This window comes from Leucoraja erinacea, chromosome 15 (assembly GCF_028641065.1).
Source record: "Leucoraja erinacea ecotype New England chromosome 15, Leri_hhj_1, whole genome shotgun sequence".
NCBI lineage: Eukaryota > Metazoa > Chordata > Chondrichthyes > Rajiformes > Rajidae > Leucoraja > Leucoraja erinaceus.
The window spans coordinates 39,129,752-39,152,617 of record NC_073391.1 but is presented as its reverse complement, the minus strand read 5'-3'; the positions used below and the strand labels follow the sequence as shown (position 1 = coordinate 39,152,617).

The 22,866-nt window shown below is 45.4% G+C and overlaps 1 protein-coding gene across 8 annotated transcripts in view; it reads right to left on the bottom strand.

Annotated features, from left to right (window-relative positions):
* The window catches only part of fam13c (family with sequence similarity 13 member C), a 102,162-nt gene that overhangs the window by 33,856 nt on the left and 45,440 nt on the right, over nucleotides 1-22,866 (bottom strand). For 4 of the 8 annotated variants that reach the window (XM_055647230.1, XM_055647234.1, XM_055647235.1 and 1 more), the window contains 3 exons: nucleotides 14,323-14,395; nucleotides 4,698-4,836; nucleotides 3,759-3,821 (listed from right to left, as the gene is read on the bottom strand). In XM_055647230.1, the coding sequence (XP_055503205.1) occupies nucleotides 3,759-3,821; nucleotides 4,698-4,836; nucleotides 14,323-14,395 (275 nt within the window). Of the gene's footprint in view, nucleotides 1-3,758; nucleotides 3,822-4,697; nucleotides 5,328-14,322; nucleotides 14,396-22,866 lie in introns of those variants that run through there. The other 4 variants (XM_055647232.1, XM_055647228.1, XM_055647233.1 and 1 more) reach the window with 4 other exon arrangements.

The following is a 22,866-nucleotide window of genomic DNA, read 5'->3' as shown; positions in this document are numbered from 1 at the left end:
TTGAGAAGATTCAAACAAGAGGACATGATTTGAGAATTAAGGGACAGAAGTTTAGGGGTAACATGAGGGGGAACTTCTTTACTCAGAGAGTGGTAGCTGTGTGGAATGAGCTTCCAGTGGAAGTGGTGGAGGCAGGTTCGATTTTATCATTTAAAAATGAATTGGATAGGTATATGGATGGGAACGGAATGGAGGGTTATGGTCTGAGTGTAGGTAGATGGGACTTGGGGAAAATAAGTGTTCGGCACGGACTTGTAGGGCCGAGATGGCCTGTTTCCGTGCTGTAATTGTTATATGGTTAATTTACACTTATAGCGAGCCAATTAACCTACAAACCTGGATGTCTTTGGAGTGTGGGAGGGAACTGCAGATCTCGGAGAAAACCCACGCAGTCACGGGGAGAACGTGCAAACTCTGTACAGACAGCACCCGTAGTCAGGATCAAATGCAGATCTCCGGCGCTGCAAGCAACTCTACCGCTGTGCCACCGTGTCAACTGTGACACCATGACCCCGATAGACTCAGGCTCCCACCTTCTTTTAGTCCTCGGAATTTCAAACAGTCGTAGGATATTGTAGCATTTGTAGCATTTATTGATTATTCTCTTTCTGAATGGGCTCGGCTAATTTAAACCTGGCAACCTATCTGATTCATGAATGATATGTTTCACCGCCAACAGTTTCAGGTTTAAATGGGGTCTTGTATAAAACCTTCTCCTCAAATATCCACTTCAAACCCTCTGACAATGACAGGCATTGTCTGGACCTTAAAAGCCAGTGGCTTCCCTTTCAGTAAAGTGCTCGCTGCATCTGATATAAAAAAAAAATCCTCCTTTGCTCTTTCAAATATACAAAGCACTCTATGACCATGGAGTACTACAGTGAAAACGCTTTCTTCCTTTGTGCCAGGTTAAATTTAAATTCCCAGTACTCTTGAAACAATAGTTCGCACCACTCAGACCCGAGTCGCAAAGAACCTAATAGCTGCATAAATACGACATGAACCTGCCCATCACTGGCACGGTGGCACAGCGGTAGAGTCGCTGCCTTACAGCGCCAGAGACCCGGGTTCGATGCTAACAGCAAGTGCTTGTCTGTCATGGAGTTTGTGGTTCTCCCCGTGACCTCTATGGGTTTTCCCAGGTGCTCCAGTAAAATTGTAAATTGTACCTAGTGTGTCGGGTATCGGTGGTCGGCATGGACTCAGTGGGCCGAAGGGCCTGTTTCCACACTGCATCTCTAAAATAAACTAACTAAATGCACACTCTCAATTTACAAGTGGGAGTCAGCAATAAGTTCATTCTTCTTTGACACCCCAGCTTCCAAGGTGCTCTGCTATCAACAAACTAGTTTCTCTTTACACAAACCCTTACGTGTTTAGTCAGGTCAAGTGTGATTTTTGTGCATTCCTTGTCCAATTTACATTTGATCAATGGTGGCACAGTGGCTCGGCAGTAGTGCTGCTGACTTACAGCGCCAGAGACCCGGGCTCGACCCCGACTATGGGTGCTGTCTGTGCGGAGTTTGTTTGGCCTCTCTGCGACATAGTGGATTTTCTCCATGAGCTCCAGGTTCCTCCCACACTCCAAGGACGCACAGATTTGCAAGTTGGGCAAGTTGGGCCGAAGGGCCTGTTTCCACACTGTACGACTCTCTGACTAGGTATTTTGAAACAAACCTCCACTTCTCTACAGTTCTGAGACATGGACTATCAGCAGCAGACACCTCTCCACAAAGTCTTCCAAATCCATTGACTTAACAAACAAGCCTCCTCTCTCACAGTTCAACATTCCAGCAACAAGGGTCAAATGGAGTTTAAGAAGGAACTGCAGATGCTGGAGAATCGAAGGTACACAAAAAAGCTGGAGAAACTCAGCGGGTGCAGCAGCATCTATGGAGCAAAGGAAATAGGCAACGTTTCGGGCCGAAACCTTCTTCAAGGGTCAAATGGAACTCAGTCCGCGCCCCGAGGCCGACACTGACACCAGATCCCTCAAACAGGACCGTAACTCCGAGCTCCATCGTGGCACGAGATTACCAGCTGGCCAAAGGAAACAGTTCAAGGGTGTTCTCTAAGCCACCTGGCAACGTCTAACATGCCCACCAATTTGTGGGAGTCCCTGGCCCTGGACGGCACTAAACAGGAAAATGGGATGGCATTAAGAATGGTGTAAATCTCAGATGACGTGCACCACCTCCCAAGCTGCCCATCCATCCATCCTGCCACATTAACAACGCCTGCCCCACCGAGGTTTGGTCGCAGGGTGCCACATTGGTTCAGCAGCCTCCGACCTAGAGTTTCCAATAGGTCAGGCTTAGCCACAAGGGACGGCCAAAGAGAAGACAGTGGTGTAGTTTGTCATTGAGTCACACAGCACAGAAACAGGCCCTTCGGCCCAACTCCTTCATGCCGACCAAGACGCCCCCCCCCCCCCCCATTCAAGCTGGTCCTATTTGCCTGTGTTTGGCCTGTCTCTCTCACAACCTTCTCTATCCATGTACCACAACTGACTTTTAAATGCTGTCATTGTACCAACCTCAACTACTTCCTCTGGCAGGTCATTCCATTTACCCATCATCTTCTTTGTGAAAAAGTTGCCCCTCAGGTCCCTATTAGATCTTTCCCACTCTCAACTTGTCTCAGGGATGCTGCCTGACCCGCTGAATTACTCAGGCATTCACACGGGTTATTCACATGCAAATTGGAGGAGCAGCACCTCATATTTCACTTGGGCAGCTTATCCCCAAGCAGCATGAATAATTGATTTCTGTAACTTCAAGTAACCCTTGCATCCCCTCGCTCTCTATCCCTCCCCCACCCTAGTCGGCTTGCGACTGATTGTAACCCTTCATTATCACCTTGTCTCCAGGAAACAATGGACCTTTGTGGGCTCACCTTTCCAGTCATCACTGCAGGCTCTGCTTTGTTCTGTACCTTCCTTTCCCTCCCCCCTGACTGAAGAAGGGTCTGTACCCGAAAAGTCACCTATTCCTCTCCTCTACACCGAGTTTCACCAGCATTTGTGTCTATCTCCGCTGAGTGACTCCATCACTTTGTGTCTTTTTTCCCCCCATAGACCAGCATCTGCAGTTCCTTGTTTCTACACTACTCTCACTCTTGCTCTGGATTCCCATGCCCTGGGTCAAAGACTACATCCATTCACCCTGTCTATGCCCTCCCCCCCCCCTTGCAACAGCTCTGTAAGACCCATTGACATAAGCCATGACCATATCCCAGCCGAGCTTACAAACCTTCCCAAATGGGATAAAAACAGCAATTTTCATCCAATGCAAATATATCACTAACTCGATCAAGAATGTAGGTCGATATTAATCAGAAATGACAATTTGCCGCGGGTGTTGGCAGTGAACAAGCAAACCACCCTCTAGCCTTCGATACTGACTGTTGCGGAATAAACATGGTTATTTCCTCGCACGCACTTCCCACTGTGGAAGGGACTATCAAGAGTAGGAAGGAACTACAGATGCTGATTTAAACCGAAGATAGACACAAAAAGCTGGAGTAACTCGAACGGGACAGGCAGCGTCTCTGGAGAGAAGGGATGGGTGACACTTCGGGTCCAGACCCTTCTTCAGACTGGTCTCAACCTAAAACGTCACCCATTCCTTCTCTCCAGAGATGCTGCCTCAGTTACTCCAGCATTTTGTGTCTATCTTCGAAGGGAATGTCACGGCTGGTTTAAAGGGCAGATCTTAAAAAAAGTGCCTTTTTAATTGAAAGTGTGAAAATGTACTCACCATCACCATCTCTTTGCTGATGCATTAATTTGAAATCAATGATAGGGGCTATGATGCTGTGTTCTGACAAAACAAAGACAATGTACAAAAATGAAAGAGAATGCAGCAAACCTTGCTTATAATAACGAGGGGGAATTTAAATTGCACTTCTATTAATGGTAAAACGAATTGAACGTAAAACGGACATGAATTAAAGCCTCTGGAGCGTCATAGAGTCATACAGCACGGAAACAGGCCCTTCGGCCCAACTTGCCCCATCTATACTAGTCCTACCTTCCAGAGCTTTGTCCATATCCCTCTAAGCCCTTCCTGCCCATCTGCCTGCCCAGTTTTTCTTCCAGAGGATTTAAGATCTGTTACACAGTATGTATGTGCCATAGTTTCCGAATTATTGCACACCGTTCCAGATACAAGAATAAAACATATCACAGACAGAAACACAAATGCAGCATCTCTGGAGAGAATCAATAAACAGGCGACATTTCGGCCCGAGACCCTTCTTCAGACTGAGAGTGAGCGGAGAGAGGAGAGACATGGAAGGGTGCAAAGAGCATGCAAGGTGTGAAAAAGGAAATATCAAAGCGGACGGTGATCAAGGAAATGTACAAGATTGAAGACACAAAATGCTGGAGTAACTCAGCGTGGACAGGCAGCATCTCTGGAGAGAAGCAATGGGTGACGCTTCGGGTCGAGCCCTTCCTTCAGACAGAGAGTCAGGGGAGAGGGAGATAGAGACAAGGAAGTGTAAGATGTGAGAACGAGACATCAAAGGGGGAGCAGGTCAAGGAAAATGTAGAATTATTATTATTATTATTATTATCTGGTTGGCTTTATTATTACCATTGTTAGCTAGGAGCAGGTAAGAAGAAAGCTGCTTACGGAAACGAAATGTAACCGGGAGGCAGTGAGAGTGGGTCGGAGAGATGTGTAATATCTTACCACCGCTGCTGCCGCCTTCGTCCGGTGGCCCGTTGCGAGGCAGCTCCTTGCTACACTGTGTCGCGGGATTTTCATCCGGACTGGGCGTAAAAGCCGAGCACAGATCGACGTCGAGAGCTTGCAGCTTCATCAGGGAGTTCTGCAGACAAAAGCAGAACATGGTGATGCCATGCAACGCCGGCGAGCCTGCCCTCAGCTGCTGCTGCTGTTGCTGTTGCTGTTGCTGTTGCTGTTGCTGCCGCCTTGCTGGCCCCGGAGCGAGGGGAGTCCGCGGCGAGATCCTGCAACAACACTTGTGTGGTGATGGCCAGCGGCGCCGGGTTGCTCTTAAAGCCATCTAACCAGGATGACTAATGGGTTAACGTGTTACTCTGGGTTCCGCAGTTGAAGCACATCTTTGGATCAGGGCTGAATCGTGACCGGAGTCCAGTGGGAACATCTATTCCGTCAGCAGCCCGTGATTTGTCCGCCAACCAATCTAACAAAGCCGCGCTTGGAAATAAAACCCTATCCTGGGCGCTGCAGTTTCATGTTAGCTCCTGACATCATCTCTGGTGACAATACGCCCCTCCCAGCGCAGCTCATTCACAAAACCACACACACACACACACACACACACAGATCAGGTGCAGTTGCTGCCTCTGCGAAAAAAAAATGAATCAGACAAAGGATTATCTTCCCGGAGAGTACGTCTTTGCAGGAAATTGATAGTGGGCAAAAAAATAAATTATTGACCATTGTTTCGGCTCTGTGGGCTCAGATCTACCCGCGTCAGCTGGCATTAGCTGGAGGTTGTGTGTGTGTGTGTAGGAAGAAACTGCAGATGCTGGTTTAAACCGAAGATAGACACAAAATGCTGGAGTAACCCAGGCAGCATCTCTGGAGAGAAGGAACGGGTGATGTTTCGGGTCGAGACCCTTTTTCAGACTGAGGAGATTTTTCAAATGTTCCACCCATTTCGATGCAGTATTGTAAATGGAGCTACCTACACGACAGCTCCAAAAGCCCGCCCTGCATTCTGCACGTCCTGGTGCAAACAGCTCAGACCGCTGTTTTATTTTAAAGCGTTTTTGGTTTGTGAGCAAGCTCGAATCCAGGCGAGCGACCAGTGCAGGACAGTGTGTTCACAACGTCGTGCACGGCTGTTTTCAGTCGGGGTGGGGAGGGGGGGGGGTGGGGGGGGGGGAACCTGCACAACGCGTGTCGGTTTATGTGTACTACAGCACGTCTTCGTCCCGGCGCCCACGCCAGCAGCAGCAACCCAATCCATCCCAGTCTGCAACCAGACTCAACTCAAAGCGTGTGTAGGACGGAAGGATCTGCAGTACATGCAGTTCACATCGAAGTTAGACACAAAATGTTCGAGAAACTCAGCGGGTGGGGCAGCATCTCTGGAGAAAGGGAAAAGGTGACCTTTCTCGTTGAGACCTTTCTTCAGACTGACAGGGGAGAGGGAAACGAGAGATATGAAAAGATACACACGAACAAATTAACGAAAGATATCTGGCTTTGCATATCTTTCTATTTGTTCTATTTTCCTTTTGATATCTTTGCTAGGACATCAAATGCAGTTTGATGATTAATTTAGAGATAAGCACAGAAACAGGCCATTTGGCCCATCGAGTCCAGGCCAACCAGTAGTCGCCACACACTAACATTATCCTGCACACACTAGGGACAATTTTTCAATTTTACCAAAGCCAATTAACCGCAGAACCTGTATGTCAAGTGAGTTATCTGTTTACTGTCAATTGCACCTAATTTTTGTTTAGTTTAGAGATACAACATGGAACCAGGCCCTTTGGCACACTGGATCCGCGCCAACCAGCAATCCCCGCACATGAACATTATCCTACACACACTAGGGACAATTTACAATTATACCAAGCCAATGATCCTGTAAGCAGAGATTCCAAATAAAACCCACGCAGGGAGAACGTACAAACTCCACACAGACAGCGTCCGTAGTAAGGATCGAACCTGGGTCTCTGGCGCGGTAGGGCAGCAACTCTACCGCTGCGCCACAGTACCCTAGTATTGAGTTGTCCACTATTGAGATCCACTTTAAGGGCATGGCGAGACTGAGGGTCCATAGCACAAATACATGTCCTCATGTTAGCACTGTCAAGCACAAAATCCTTCTGCTATCACTGACCTGCCAGGACACATGGTCCATTTCACTCTCAGCTCTCTAGCTAGTTTGCTTTCATCCCAATGCCCTCAGGATCTGACGCATTGATTTAAATTAGTGATAAAATATCTGAGCTTTTACCCTCCACATTGAATGACCAACACACACACACACCATTAATGTACACCACTGTTTATACCCCACATGCACCGCCTCCCATTTCCCTTCACACAATTCAATCAGAATATTCTATTAACTTTCTCCCTTCCTTGTGTGGCCTCTTTGATATGATTCAAAGCAGAAAATACCCACCAAGTGCTGTTGGCCTGAAGGTTCAAAGAATGAATTCAAATATTTTGTGTTTTTAAATCAATGTTTAAGAAAATTGGTTTAAGTATGGTACTTTGTCACATGTACCTTTGTACAGAAATTCACTTTTGTATACAGTTCAGTACGAGTATCACTATACATAAGCACTTAGATACATATTAGATAGGTATCTTAGTTACAGCACAAGTGTATAGAGGCATTACACTGAGACGATATATAGTAACCAGTTTGGCGCCATTTTCAAGTCCCAAGTTTTGTAAATATAACTCTTTAATGCTATTTAAGTTACCTGTGGAAAGACAATAGACAATAGGTGCAGGAGTAGGCCATTCAGCCCTTCGAGCCAGCACTGCCATTCAATGAGATCATGGCTGATCATCCCCAATCAGTACCCTGTTCCTGCCTTTTCCCCATATCCCGTGACTCCGCTATCTTTAAGAGCCCTATCTAGCTCTCTCTTGAAAGTATTCAGAGAACCGGCCTCCACCGCCCTCCGAGGCAGAGAATTCCACAGAATCACAACTCTCTATGTGAAAAAGTGTTTCCTCATCTCCGTTCTAAATGGCTTACCCCTTATTCTTAAACTGTGGCCCCTGATTCTGGACTCCCCCAACATTGGGAAAATCTTTCCTGCCTCTAGCATGTCCAAATCCTTTATAATCTTACATGTTTCAATTAGATATCCTCTCATCCTTCTAAATTCCAGAGTATACAAGCCCAGCCGTTCCATTCTCTCAGCATATGACAGTCCCGCCATCCCGGGAATTAACCTTGTGAACCTATGCTGCACGCCCTCAATAGCAAGAATGTCCTTCCTCAAATTAGGGGACCAAAACTGCACACAATACTCCAGGTGTGGTCTCACTAGGGCCCTGTACAACTGCAGAAAGACCTCTTTGAACCTGTACTCAACTCCTCTTGTTATGAAGGCCAACATGCCATTCGCTTTCTTCACTGCCTGCTGCACCTGCATGCCTACTTCCCACCTTAAGCTACCTGCAAACAATGGCCCCAAATACAGACTTAAGCCACTCCACTTGGTAGCAATGCTTACAGTAACGTCGTGATCAGTGTAAAAGTGTAACACGGCTAACATGGTTTAGTGAGTAGAAACATAGAGAATAGTTGCAGGAGTAGGCCATTCAGCCCTTTGAGCCAGCTCGACCATTCAATATGATCATGGTTGATCATCCAAAATCAGTACCCTGTTCCTGCCTTTTCCCCATGTCCCTCGATTCCGTTAGCCCTAAGAGCTCTATCTAACTCTCTCTTGAAAACACCCAGTGAATTGGCCTCCACTGCCTTCTGTGGCAGAGAATTCTGGAGTAGTGATGGGAACCATTCCAATGTTTTGGGAAAACGTGCCTTTTATAGATGAGAGTCCTGGAATTCAGCCATTCTGTTCAAATAAAGATTTCTATGGATTTCCCATTGAATTGATAGTTCCCTCTGGATTTATCTTTATATGAAATTATCAACAGTAATTGTCTGGCATTCACTGTAACTTTTCCCAAGTGACCATCTTTCTATAGTTTTCACATTTGGTAAAAAGGGAATTAAAATAATCCTTGCATTATTTCTTTACTGTGGCCGCTGTGACTTAGTGAACTATCTTGTGTGTGCAGGTTCATGATCTGAGCATGGTGTGCAGGAATTCTGTGTCATCACAGATGCTGCTTTTATACGGCAATATTGAATCAGTTTGGTTTCGTAGAGAGATACAGGATAGAAACAGCCCCTTTGGCCCACCGTGCTAACACAGGTAGCACCCGAGGTCAGTCTCGAACCTGGGTCTCTGGCACTGTGAGGCAGCAGCTCCAGCAGTTGCATCTTTTCTTTCTTTAGGATATTTCAAAGAAGGAAACATCTTCCAAGAGCCTGAAAGGTCGTCAAACTTACAGCTCTGGACTTGTTCCTCTCCAAAGGCATGGTGGCGCAGCGGCAGAGTTGCTGCCTTACAGCGCCAGAGACCCGGGTTTCATCCCGACTACGGGTGCTGTCTATATGGAGTTTTGTACGTTCTCCCCGTGACCTGCATGGGTTTTCTCCGAGATCATCGGTTTCTTCCCACACACCAAAGACGTACAGGCTTGTAGGTTAATTGTCTTAATATAAATGTAAAATTGTCCCTAGTGTGTCGGGTTGGTTGTGTTAACATGCGGGGATCGCTGGCCAGTGCGGACTCGGTGGGCCGAAGGGCCTGTTTCCGCGCTGCATCACTAAACTAAACACAAATGTGCGTTTTTCAGTTTTATGAATGAGACCTTGCTTCAACATATTCTGGGAAACATTTCCGGAGTTGGAACCGCTGGATTAGATATAGAATTTTTAGGAATGAGCAGCAGATGCTGGTTTAAAACGAAGATTGACACAAAAAGCTGGAGTAACTCGGTGGCTCTCGACTCGAAACATCGCCTTTTCCTTTTCTCCAGAGATGCTGCCTGACTCGCTGAATTACTCCAGTATTTTGTGCCTATCTTAGCTATAGAATTTATTCCTTTTGGATTTGAGTTGAAGAATTTTGGATTATTCCATCAACTGAAGAAACTATTGGATGAGTTCACAGTATGGTTTGGTTTGCCCGAATCATTCGACTGAAAATCATCGTCTGAATTGTAACCTCCCATCTTTCCTTATCTAAATCTATCAGTCTGAAAAGAGTTCCGACCCAAAATGTCAGCTTTCTATGTGCTCCAGAGGTGCTACCTGACCCACTGAGTTACTCCTGCACTCCTGCACTTTTCTTGTAAACCGCCATCTGCTATTCATTGGTTCAGAGTCTCACCTGGCAAGAAATGTGCAGGAAGGAACTGCAGATGCTGGTTTAAACTGAAGATAGACACAAAATGCTGGAGTAACTCAGCGGGGCAGGCAGCATCTCTGGAGAGAAGGAATGGGTGACGTTTCGGGTTGAGACCCTTCTTCAGACCAGTCAGGGGAAAGGGAAACTAGAGATAAAGATGGTGATGTAGAGAGATATAGAAACATAGAAAATAGGTGCAGAAGTAGGCCATTCGGCCCTTCGATCCTGCACCGCCATTCAATATGATCATGGCTGATCATCCAACTCAGTATCCCGTACCTGCCTTCTCTCCATACCCCCGATACCTTTAGCCACAAGGGCCGCATCTAACTCCCTCTTAAATACAGCAAATGAACTGGCCTCAACTACCTTCTGAGGCAGAGAATTCCAGAGATTCACCACTCATAGAACAAATGAATGAAAGATATGCAAAAAAGTAACAATGATAAAGGAAACAGGCTGTCAGCTGTTTGCTAGTTGAGAACGGGAACCTGGTGCGACGTGGGGTGGGGGGGGGGGGGGGGGGAGGGATGGAAAGAGAAGGAATGCAGGGGTTACTTGAAGTTAGAGAAATCAAGATTCATACCACTGGGTTGTAAGCAGCCCAAGCGGAATATGAGATGCAAGAAATGTAATCTCTTTCGACCTAACAATGAAAACGACCCAGCATTCATTTAACTGTGTTGATCATTTCCCAATTACTTGCTAATTCTACAAGTTTATTAATGCCCTCACATAATATATTACCATTCTCCTTAGTACGTGTGGAGCACCACTGCCACTTCCACTGTGAACAGCTAGTCTTTACTCCCACCCTGCTGTCAGTCTTTAAATCAACCAGCAATCCATGAGATCAAAGGACACCGATTGGAAGTATTAACTCTCTCCGTCCATTGAGTATTTCCTACAATTTTTGCCTTTGCTTTAAGACCCATTCTGCCAAATAATCTCTGGTTGCGTGATGCCATTCATTCGTCTATTGGGGGTTACCTTTATGAAAACCTTTTGAAATTCTAGATAAATTACATCCAGAATTGCACCTAGGGCAGCACAGTGGCGCTGTGGTAGAGCTGCTGTCTTACAGCGCCAGAGACCCAGTTTCAATCCTGACTAGAGATGTTTTCCGTACGGTGTTTTGTACGTTCTCCCCGTGGCCTCCGTGGGTTTTCTCAGGGTGCTCCGGTTTCCTCCCACATTCCAAAGACGTGCAGATTTGTAGGTTGGTAGACACAACATGCTGGAGAAACTCAGCGTCTACGGAGAGAAGGAATTGGCGACGTTTCGGGTCGAGACCCTTCTTCAGACAGATAGATGCCGCTCACCCGCTGAGTTTCTCCAGCATATTGTGTCTACCTTCGATTTTACCAGCATCTGCAGTTTTGAAATCCATTCTCTCTATTCATTATTACACTTTTTTTGACACTCAATGTTCTTCTGTTCGATCCTTGGGTGGGAATTACATTATTTTTCTCTCCACTACCTCTCAGCTGACTGGTTAATGATTGCCTGAACATGTTCTGTTCCTCGTCCTAATGTAGGAGTCGCATTAGGTATCCACCAGCCCTCTGGCGTACATCATTTTATACATAACCACAAAACATGCAGAAATAATCTCTTCCTTGGGATTCTTTTAAAATGGATGGCTGCAATCAATGCAGACAACGGTTTTATCTTCCAGGTTGATTTGCTTGTTTACTATATCGCCTTTTATTTATTTTATTTTAAGGGCACACTTCCTTCCTTTCCTATTACAATGTCTGAATGTTCGACCTTCTGGGTAAATATTGAAGCAAGATAATGATTTAATCTTTCAGTATTGTTCCGGTTGTTGCCTATGGCATAATTCTTTCAAACCCTTAATTATTCTACTGCCATCTGACATTTTTTATTGATGTGTTCGTAAAATATTTAATGTCTTATTATGTATTCCTTGATAATTTAAGCACACAAATTTTCTTGGCCCTCCGTGATTTATTTCCCCCACTTCTTTTCTATTCCCCTTGTAATCTTTCTTATCCTTTTAGGCATTCCCATGGGATTGCTTTGCTGGGAGCCAGCATGAGCCCATTGGGCCGAACAACCTCCTGGTGTGCTGTAATTAGGAAAGAATTAATGGTTACCAGCGAGCTCCCGGACCTCCTGGACTCTTTAAAGGGCCTGTCCCACTGTACGAGGTAATTCAAGAGTTCTCCTGAGCTCATGTAATGTACGTAGCGGGTACTTAAGAGTTCGTGAATGTCACGTAGCGCCTCATACGAGTAAAGATAGGTACTCGGGAAATCCGGTAAACTCGTGCCTTTTTTTCATCACTGTGATGAATCAATTCAAAAATGTCCACGAGTAAAAAAATACTTGTGATTAAAAAAATTGTTACTTTTTACTCGTACGAGCCCCTACGTACCTGCTACGTACATTACACAAGCTTGAATCAGGGGAGAACTCGGGAGAACTCTTGAATTACCTCGTACAGTGGGACAGGCCCCTTAAGCCTACAATATGTGCTTTAGTTCATTTTTTCTTTCAGTTAAATTCATCGGTCAGGGAAATAGTTTATTTTGATGACTCAGAATAAAACATTGGAAAATAGAGTAGCCAACAATGTTAGAAGACAACAGAAGTGTTGCATTCACTTCAGATGCCAAGAGAACTGCTTTTCTTTTCGCTTGAGATACGTTGGAATTTCCAATCTAAGCACACCTTGTGTTTGTGGTCAATTAGTTCCCAGTGGGGTCAAGGAAAGAGCATTCACGTCGCGGCCCTGTTTCCACCAATCTTTCCTCCACCACGCGTAAGAAGCGCAAGGAGCACAAGAAGAGCAAGATGCCATTGTATGCAGATGCCGAGGAGCGTGCTCAGCTCTGGCTGGACAATTTCTAATCTTGTGATGTGGACTCGATAAGAAGTTCCTAGTCATTCTTCTCAAGTCACCCCTTGTCATTTCTTGGAGGGAAGGGTCAAGTTGCTTCACAAGTGGACCCGACTATATGGTGGACCCGTATAGTCTAGACACTGAATAATCCATCACCCCTGGTGGTTAGGATTGCATGCATGCAGTTTATCATGCAGTCCTCTGGCACTAAATAAACCTACGATTCTTCCCTTCATTAAATCATATGCAAATATTTAGTTCATAATTCCTTTTGCCTAAATATACATTTACAATCATTTAAAAGCTTCTGTTGTATTCCTACGTTGTTGGCTATTTTAGTTTCCAATATCTTAAACATAGAAACATAGAAAATAGGGCAGGAGAAGTCCATTCGGCCCTTCGAGCCAGCACCGCCATTCAATATGATCATGGCGTCTCCAAATTTCTTTCGTGATTCTTTTCCACTACTTAGTGACTTGTAGACTTTACTTATTCGGATGATCAAAACTTTCTTTACGATGTTTACTCAATCTACATGGAGTGCTATTTTTGTGGTTCTCTTCTTTCTTGCATTAGATTGTTCTTCTTAAGCACCACTATTCCATGCTGTTTTCTTTCACTTGACCTTCTTTAGATATGTTATATCCTGTATACACCCATTCGCAGTTTTGACTGTCCTATTATGTCTAGGCATTTATGTCCAATGTCTTATCGATCTTTTCAGTTAACATTCCTTCTCACTATGATAGACACAAAATGTTGGAGTAACTCAGTGGGACAGGCAGCATCTCTGGAGAGAAGGAATGGGTGAAGTTTCAGGGCCGAGACCCTTCTTCAGACTACTGGAATTTGACAGGTTTTTGGTTAGTACGGGTGTCAGGGGTTATGGGGTGAAGGCAGGAGAATGGAGTTGAGAGGGAAATTTTTCACACAAGAGAGTGGCGAATCTCTGGAATTCTCTGCCACTGAAGGTAGTTGAGGCCAGTTCATTGGCTATATTTAAGAGGGAGTTAGATGTGGCCCTAGTGGCTAAAGGGATCAGGGGGTATGGAGAGACGGCAGGTACAGGATACTGAGTTGGATGATCAGCCATGATCATATTGAATGGCGGTGCAGGCTCAAAGGGCCGAATGGCCTACTCCTGCACCTATTTTCTATGTTTCTATGTTTCTATGTTTCTATGAAAGATAGATCAGCCATGATTGAATGGCAGAGTAGACTTAATGGGCCGAATGGCCTAATTTTGCTCCGAGAATTTATGACCTTATGAAATAATGTTCTTTATTCTTTGTCATTAGAGCTGGAAGACATGAACGTGGGGTTTTATGCCAACATATTACTCATCTCTTTGATGGCACAGTGTGAATACAACACGGGAAGCACCAGTGGTCTGAGAAACACGCCAGACTTTGTATTCTAAAATGGCTTCTTAACAATTGGGAAGACTGCATACAAGTGGCGATACTGAGTAGCTTTACTGCTTGTGACGTACCTCACTGGATTCATGCACAACGGCTGAGCTTTCTTGTCCCACTTCCACTGGAGACATGTTGTTGATCTTCCCTCTGGAACAGAGATGCGATTGAATTTATCATTCAGTCGCGAGGGAATAGTGTCACTGAGATGTTGTGGGGAAAGTTATACAAGACTGAGAAACATACAGATATTAATCGAAGATAACAAAATCACACATCTATTGGCACTGAGATGGCGTTGTTAGTACGGGGGGAAATCATATAGGTCACTTTCTTGCAACAAGACTAACGAGACTTTGGTGGCACAGCGGTAGAATTGCTGCCTTTTTTATGCCCCTGTCCCACTTAGGAAACCTGAACGGAAACCTCTGGAGACTTCGCGCCCCACCCAAGGTTTCCGTGCGATTCCCGGAGGTTGCAGGTGGTTGCCGGAGGTTGCAGGTAGTGGAAGCAGGTAGGGAGACTGACAAAAACCTCCGGGAACCGCACGGAAAACTTGGGTGGGGCGCAAAGCCTCCAGAGGTTTCCGTTCAGGTTTTCTAAGTGGGACAGGGGCATTTTACAGCATCAGAGACCCAGGTTCGATCCTGACTATGGGTGCTGTCTGCGCGGAGTTTGCATGTTCTCCCCGTGACCTGCGTGGGTTTTCTCCAGGAACTCCGGATTCCTCCCACACTCCAAAGACAAACATGTTTTAATTGGATTGGTAAGAATTGTTAATTGGCTTTGGTAAAAATCCAAATTGTCCCGACACCAGAATGACTGCAACTCAAGGAAGTATTTGCAGTGAGGATGCCTGATTAGTATAACAGCAAACAGAACAATCTGCTTCCCCAGGAACCATCAACACTACCGCCCTTTCAATCCTTTCCACTGGTTCAAAGACAGACACAAAGTGCTGGAGTAACTAAGGCAGCATCTCTGGAGAAAATGGATGGGCGACATTTCGGGTCGCGGCCATTCTGCAGACAGTGAAAAAAGCGTTTCATTGTACCTCGGTGCACGTGACAATAAACTAAACTAAAATAAACCCGAAACATCACCCAAACCGTATTCTCCAGAGCTGCTGCCTGGCCTGCTGAGATGCTCCAGCACCTTTTGTCTATCTTTGGTATAAACCAGCTTCTGCAGTTCCTTGTTTCCACTTTCGATTCGCTTGCTTTGCTATAACAGCTCACAGCTCTCGTTAGCATCATCTTTAATTCATGTTCCATTTAACGTCCCCTCATTTATATTGAATATCTCCTGTCCTCTGCCTTATTCCAAACCTGCCCAGTGTTTACTCTGCCCCAAGCCCTACTCTGTCCACGGATCCTTACTTAGTTAAAAAAAAAAGCCGTGCATCTTGGCCTTTCAAGGATGAAAGGTGACTGGCCCGAACATTAAGTTTCTTTCTCCACAGGTCCAGGTTGTGCCATGGAAATGTTCAGTTTTCTAAATATAATTATTTCCAGCAGTAATTCGAGTTAATTTTTCTCCCCTGCATGTCGTCGCTTGCAATGTAGAAGGCAATAAATTATTAAGCCAGATTGATGTTCATGTGCCCCGCGCCACCAGACAATATTTGACTGAGTCTAGACTTTAAAAAATATATATTTAGAAATAAACAAACCAAGTTGCAACAAAGATAGACACAAAATGCCTGGGTGATAGGATCCGTCCTCTCGACTATCTGGCTATGGTTCTGGTCTCATTTACCCTTCACCTCTTCCCGAAAGGGCCTGTCCCACTTTCACGACCTTTTTTACTCGTGGACATTTTTCATCATGTTGAAAAAACGTCCCGACCTACTTTTTTTTGTTTTGTCTATTTTATTAGAAGTTAATACAGTACAAAACAGTACAGTGGAACCTAATTTTAGGTGCCAACTATGTAATACCGTAATCCATTCTATGTACAACCTATAGTTTTATGTTATGAGAAGGAAGTAAGCAAGACAAGAAAAAGAAAACAATAGACAGAGGAAAAAGTGGAAAAATAGATGGTAGAGAGTAGAAAAACGTGAAGTGTGTATATAAAAAATAAAAAAGAAAAAGAGAAAGTGGAAAGTAGAAATAGAAGAGAAGGCCCCTTAAAAGAGAATTTTTCAAATCTGTATTCGGAGATGTAGATCTATCCGCGTCCCGACCTACTTGATGCCATGAGCACCTATGACTAGGATCACGACCTGCTACGACCTACCTACGATTTCCTACGACTTTCTTGACGACCATGCTGCGAGCAAAGATCCTATAGGATCTTTGGCTGCGAGTGCGAGTCAAGGGCAAACTCGACAGAAGTCGTGAAATAGGTTGTGTTAGTGGGACAGCCTCTTAATGGTTCCCATTATCACTTTCTTTACTTATCAGATCCTACCACTGGGAGTCTTTATGTTCCTTCTTTTCAACCTCATTAGTCTGTCCCTCCCCCCTGTCCCTTCCCCCCTGCATTCTGTCCCCCCTCCTTTCTGTTCCTCCCTGTCCCATCCCCCCCTCCCTCTCCCTCCGTCCCATCCCCCCTCTCTCCATCCCTCCCTCCATCTCTCTTCCCCCTCCCTCTGTGTTCTCCCACCATCTCTCTGTCTGCTCCCTCCCCTTCCATCTCTCTGTCCCCCTCCACCTCACAATCTGCTAACCACACCACTCTCCCTTCCCTACCTGCCCCGATCTGCCCGTCCTCCCCGTCTTTATCACTGGCTCCATCCACCTTCTCCATTCCCATTCCCGAAGGAGGGCTTGGACCGGCAAACATTGACGGATCCTCTACACAGATGCTGCTCGACCTGCAGAGTATCCCCCAGCAGAATGTTTCCTGCTGACTCCTTTTAAAACTGAATGAAACATGCTCAGCCTGTCGGTCGCTTTTCTGATCTCAATCGTTTTTTGCAACGGCTCCTTTGTGAGATCCGAGCCAGTGGCCGATCGCAGTTGTTGTCACCTAGCAACAAATAAGCTGCACCGGTTTCCCCAAACACGGGACAGAAATCCTGTTTGCGCACTACCGCCTTCCCTCAAGCCATGAACTGGCATTTCTCCAAATTGAACGCTGTCTGAAAGCATTGAGTTTAGTCTTGTTTAGAGATACAGTGCGGAAACAGGCCGCGCCGACCAGCGATCACCCCGCACACCAGCACTATCCTACACACACACACTGGGGAAAATGTTACTCATACACCAAGCCAATTAACCCACAGTACAAACCTGCACGTCTTTGGAGTGTTGGAGGAAACCGAAGATCCCGCAGGACACGGGGGGAACGTGCAAACTCCGTACAGACAGCACCCGTAGTCGGGATCGAACCCGGGTCTCCGGCGCCAGAAGGCAGCAACTCTACCGCTGCGCCACCGTGCCAGTACGGGCCTCATAGGCAAAATAGAAACGACTCTAAGTGGATGACTTCAAGGTCAAACACTGAGTAATAACACAGTAGCTCCACCGCTAACCAAGTCCAGAAGTATACAACTCACAAATTTTACCTGAAGTAGATAAAGAGAATAAAGATCACAATGTTTAAGAAACAATTCAGCAGGTACGTGGATAGGGCAGGTTATGAGGGTTATGGGCCAAATGCAGGCAAGTGGGACTAGTGTAGGTGGGACATATTGGTCAGTATGAGCAAGTTGGGCTGAAGGGCCTGTGTCCACTCTGTGACAAACAGAATCTATTTAAGAGAGACACTGAGTGCTGGAGTAACTCAGCGGGCCAGGCAGCATTTTTGGAGAAAAATGATGGGTGACGTTTCGGGTCGGGACCTTTCTTCCTGGATGCAACAAGGCTTGGATGAACAAAGAGGGGCCTGGTGTGGGGGGAGGGTGAGGGAAGGAGGGGGGTAGGCGGAGAACAAAGATGGACCTTTGGGACTACTTTGAACACGCAACTTTACAACTTGTAACTTTTATACGTGGCTACTCTTTGTATATTTTGCACAGTGTACGCAAAACAAAGAATGTTGCTATGACTGGTCACTTGTGATAATAAAGTATCAATCAATCAATGCAGGCAATGGCTGATTAGTAACATTAGTGCCAAACTACACACACTTTCCTTTCCCGATAAAATTGCTGAAACCATCACCCTTGACATTCACCAGGTCCCACACCAACAATTTTTTTAAATTCAATTTCAATTTTATTTTTAATATGTTTTTATTATTTATTTATTATTAATTTATTTTTTTGTGATTTTTTTTTTAAATGATACTGCCTGTAAGGGAAATTCATTTCGTTGTCTCAAATTGAGACAATGACAATAAATTTGAATACAATACAATACAACACTCTGAGCATCACCACAGCACCAGCAAAGTTACTACTGAGCAGGGCAGAGGCTTGTCTTCCTGCAGCAAACACCTAGACTGACTGGCTACTGCATTTCATGACCTGCGAGGCACAGGGGAGGTTCTCTCCACTTAGCTGCATGCAGCTTCATTCAGCACCCAAGTGCCTTCATGATGCCCCCAAAAGCACGTCAACATTGTTATCATTTATAAAGTCGTTTATATATGTGGCACAGTGGCGCAGCGGCAGAGTTACTGCCTTACAGCGTCAGAGTCTAGCCCCAGATTCAATCCCGACTACGCCTGTACGTTCTCCCCAGGACCTACAGGGGTTTTCTCCAGGAGCTAAAGACGTGTAAGTTTGTAGGTTAATTGGCTTGGTATAAATGTAAAATTGTCCCTAGTGTGTGTAGGATAGCGATAGTGTTAGTATGCGGAGATCGCCGGTTGGTGCGGGCTCGGTGGGCCGAAGGGCCTGTTTCTACGCTGCATCTCTGAAAGTCCAACCCAAAACAGGCAGCAGTTCTGCAACCCTTCCCAAGGGAACTTCAAGTTGGGTGATTAATGACGACCTTTCCAACAATACCCGTGCCATATGAATAAATAATCAGCGCTCCTTTTAACGTTGAGAATTTAAAATGAAGGCAAGAAATTTGAGGACGTTTTTTAGCCCCTACAGTAAATACATATTGTGTGTACCAAAAGATAGACATACAGTGAGACATGGGGCATCTCTGGAGAAAAAGGATGGGTGACATTTCATAACTTCATCAGTTCATAAGTGATAGGCGCAGAATTAGACCATTCGGCCTATTAATTCTACTCCGCCATTCAATCAGAACTGATCTATCTTTCCCTCCTAACCCCATTCTCCTGCTTTCTCCTCATAACTCCTGACACCTGTACTAATCAAGAATCTATCTATCTCTGACTTAAACATATACATTGACTTGGCCTGCACCGCCTTCTGTGACTATGAATTCCACATGTTCGCCACCTTCTGACTAAATACATTCCTCCTTATCTTCCTAAAGGAACGTCCTTTAATTCTAAGGCTTTGACCTTTGGTCCTAGACTCTCCCACAACTATCCCCTCCCACACAGATTTGGGACCCTTCTTCAGACATGCCCCGACCCGAAACGTCACCCATTCTCTTTCTCCAGGGATGCTGCCTGACCTGCTGAGTTGTTACTCCAGCACTTTTGTGTCTATCTTTGGTACAAACCAGCATCTGCAGTTCCTTGCCTCAACATATTTTGAGTGACAAATCGAAAGAGTTCTGGAAACAAAATCATTCCACGTCTCTACGATTAGGAACGGGGACTCGGAATCATCTTGTTTCCAAACAAATGCTCAATTAATGCTTCGTAAGAATATTTTAATCAGTCGTCTTGGTTCTATATTCAGTGATTCACTGATACCACAAATGGGGGTATCATTTGCTCGCATCGTGAACTGAACTGAAGAATTTGTGCTTGTTATTGGAATTTGGAATTATTAGAATTACATTACAATTATTGGGACTTAGTACCTCAGCTGCTTAGTGGCGATGAACATTTATGATGGTGAATATTATGTGAGGTGGCATTGTTGGCTTGAAATCCACATGCGATTGTGGTGATTTGCCTCTCTGTATGCACACTCCAATTCAATCCACACTCTAACCTGCTCATTCACCTGCATGAACTCCCCTATCCCTAATTGTCAAAGGTAGCTAATGAAGCCGCATGGGTGGCACGGTGGCGCAGTGGCAGAGTTGCTGCCTTACAGCGCCAGGGACCCAGGTTCGATCCCGACTACGGGTGCCTGTCTGTATGGGGTTTGTACTTTCTCCCCGTGACCTGCATGGGTTTTCTCCGGTTTCTCTCCACATTCCAAAGACACACAGATTTGTAGATTATTTGGCTTGGAATAATTGTAAATTGCCCCTAGTGGGTGTCGGATAGTGATAGCGTGTGGCGATCACAGGTCGACACAGAGGGCTGAAGGGCCTGTTTCCGCACTGTATCTCTGAACTAAACTAGTTCACCCCTCTCTCAGCACAGCAGATTCTAGTTATTCATAGAACATAGAACAGTACAGCACAGGAACAGGCCCTTCAGCCCACAGTGTACATGCCAAACACAATCCCAGGCTAATTCAATGTGTGAAATTAAAATGCCCTTTAATCATCTTACATTTAAGTTTTCACTGGCTACTGTTTTGCCTGCACTAAGCATTTCCTCAATGTCATATCAAACCTCCTTCAATTTTCAGTACTTTATCTCTTCTCGACCTTCACTGCTGTAATAGGGATGCTCTTCCCGCATGGATGGTTTCAGGAGCCCGTAAGTTGCACATTCATTCAATCTATCCTTCTTTTGTTGCCTATATGAGAAAATGTAACGCTGTCTAGTTTAGTGTAGATTCACAGCGCGGAAACAGGCCCTTCGGCCCACCGAGTTAACAGCGACCGGCGATCCCCGCACGCTAACACTATCCTACACACACTAGGGACAATTTTACATTTATACCAAGTCAATTAACCGACAAGCCTGTAAGTCTTTGGAGTGTGGGGGGGGGGGGGGGGGGGAACCAAAGATCTGGGAGATAATCCATGCAAGTCACGAGGAGAACCTACAAATTCAGCGCAGACAAGCACCCGTAGTCAGGATCTAAACCGGGTGTCTGGTGCTGTAAAGTTGCAACTCTACCGCCGTGCCTGTTCTATGTTCATTGTTCTAAAACCTTGGGTGCAACTCTTTATTTATCAAACAGTCAGATCCTACACGTTGGCAGGTCGACCATGAGCCAATACCCAAGGATCGGAAATGGTCTCCCTCACTTTGGGAATAGTTGACCGAAGAGACTCTTGCACAAGCTCAGCAGGGTGAACAAAAAAAAAAAAAGTGGACAGCCAGACCGCTTAGAGATTTCTCATTCTTAATATTCCGAGCCCCTTCTTCAGGCACTTTGGATAGAAGGAACGGGTGATGTTTCGGGTCGAGACCCTTCTTCAGAAGGCACTTCTCGGCACTTTGAATCCATGGAACCGTGTGAGGATCATTCAGGGTGAGCGCGACTCTTTCACACCCGATTTCCAAAGGTGCTGCCATGTACCGTTCCCCATAACTCTCCCTCGTTCAGTTATTCTGATACTGCACTGTATTTTCCCACTACAATCATGCACCATTCTGCAGCTTTGCATGTGCTTATTGCTGCTTTTGTCATTACTGAACCTGCCATGTTGACCCTGATCTTCAGGCGGACAAGGAATTTCATTGCATCCCGGTACACATGATCATTGATCTGAAGCTGACTAATAGCGGGCAGCACGGTGGCGCAGAGGTAGAGTTGCTGCCTTACAGCGCCAGAGACCTGGGTTCGATCCCGGTGCTGTCGGTACAGAGTTTGTACGTTCTCCCCATGACCGTGTGGTTTTTATAAGGTCATAAGTGATAGGAGTAGAATTAGGCCGTTCGGCCCATCAAGTCTACTCTGCCATTCAATCATGGCTGATCAATCTCTCCCTCCTGACCCCATTCTCCTGCCTTCTCCCCAACCTCTGACACCTGTACTGATCAAGAATCTAACTATCTCTGCCTTAAAAATATCCACTGACTTGGCCTCCACAGCCTTCTGTGGCAAATAATTCCACAGATTCACCACCCTCTGACTGAAGAAATATCTTCTCATGTCCTTCCTAAAAGAACGTCCTTTAATTCTAAGGCTATGACCTCTAGTCCTAAACTCTCCCACTAGTGGAAACATCCTCTCCACATCCATTCTATCCAAGCCTTTCACTATTCTGTACATTTCAATGAGGTTCCCCCTAATTCTCTCGAGCAAGGATGAAAGTTTAGTTTTAGTTCCATTTATTATTGTCACGTGTGCCAAGGTACAGTGAAAAGCTTTTGTTTGCCTGCTACCCAGCCAAAGAGACGACTATACATGGATACAAACAAGCCGTCCACAGAATACAGTTAAGGAAACATTTTTGAAAGAGTGGAACTACTGGAATGGATGATAGCAGATAGCGAATGGTATGTTAGCTTTCATTGCAAAAGGATTTGAGTATAGGAGCAGGGAGGTTCTACTGCAGTTGTACAGGGTCTTGGTGAGACCACACCTGGAGTATTGCGTACAGTTTTGGTCTCCAACTCTGAGGAAGGACATTATTGCCATAGAGGGAGTGCAGAGACGGTTCACCAGACTGATTCCTGGGCTGTCAGGACTGTCTTAAGAAGAAAGACTGGATAGACTTGGTTTATACTCTCTAGAATTTAGGAGATTGAGAGGGGATCTTATAGAAACTTACAAAATTCTT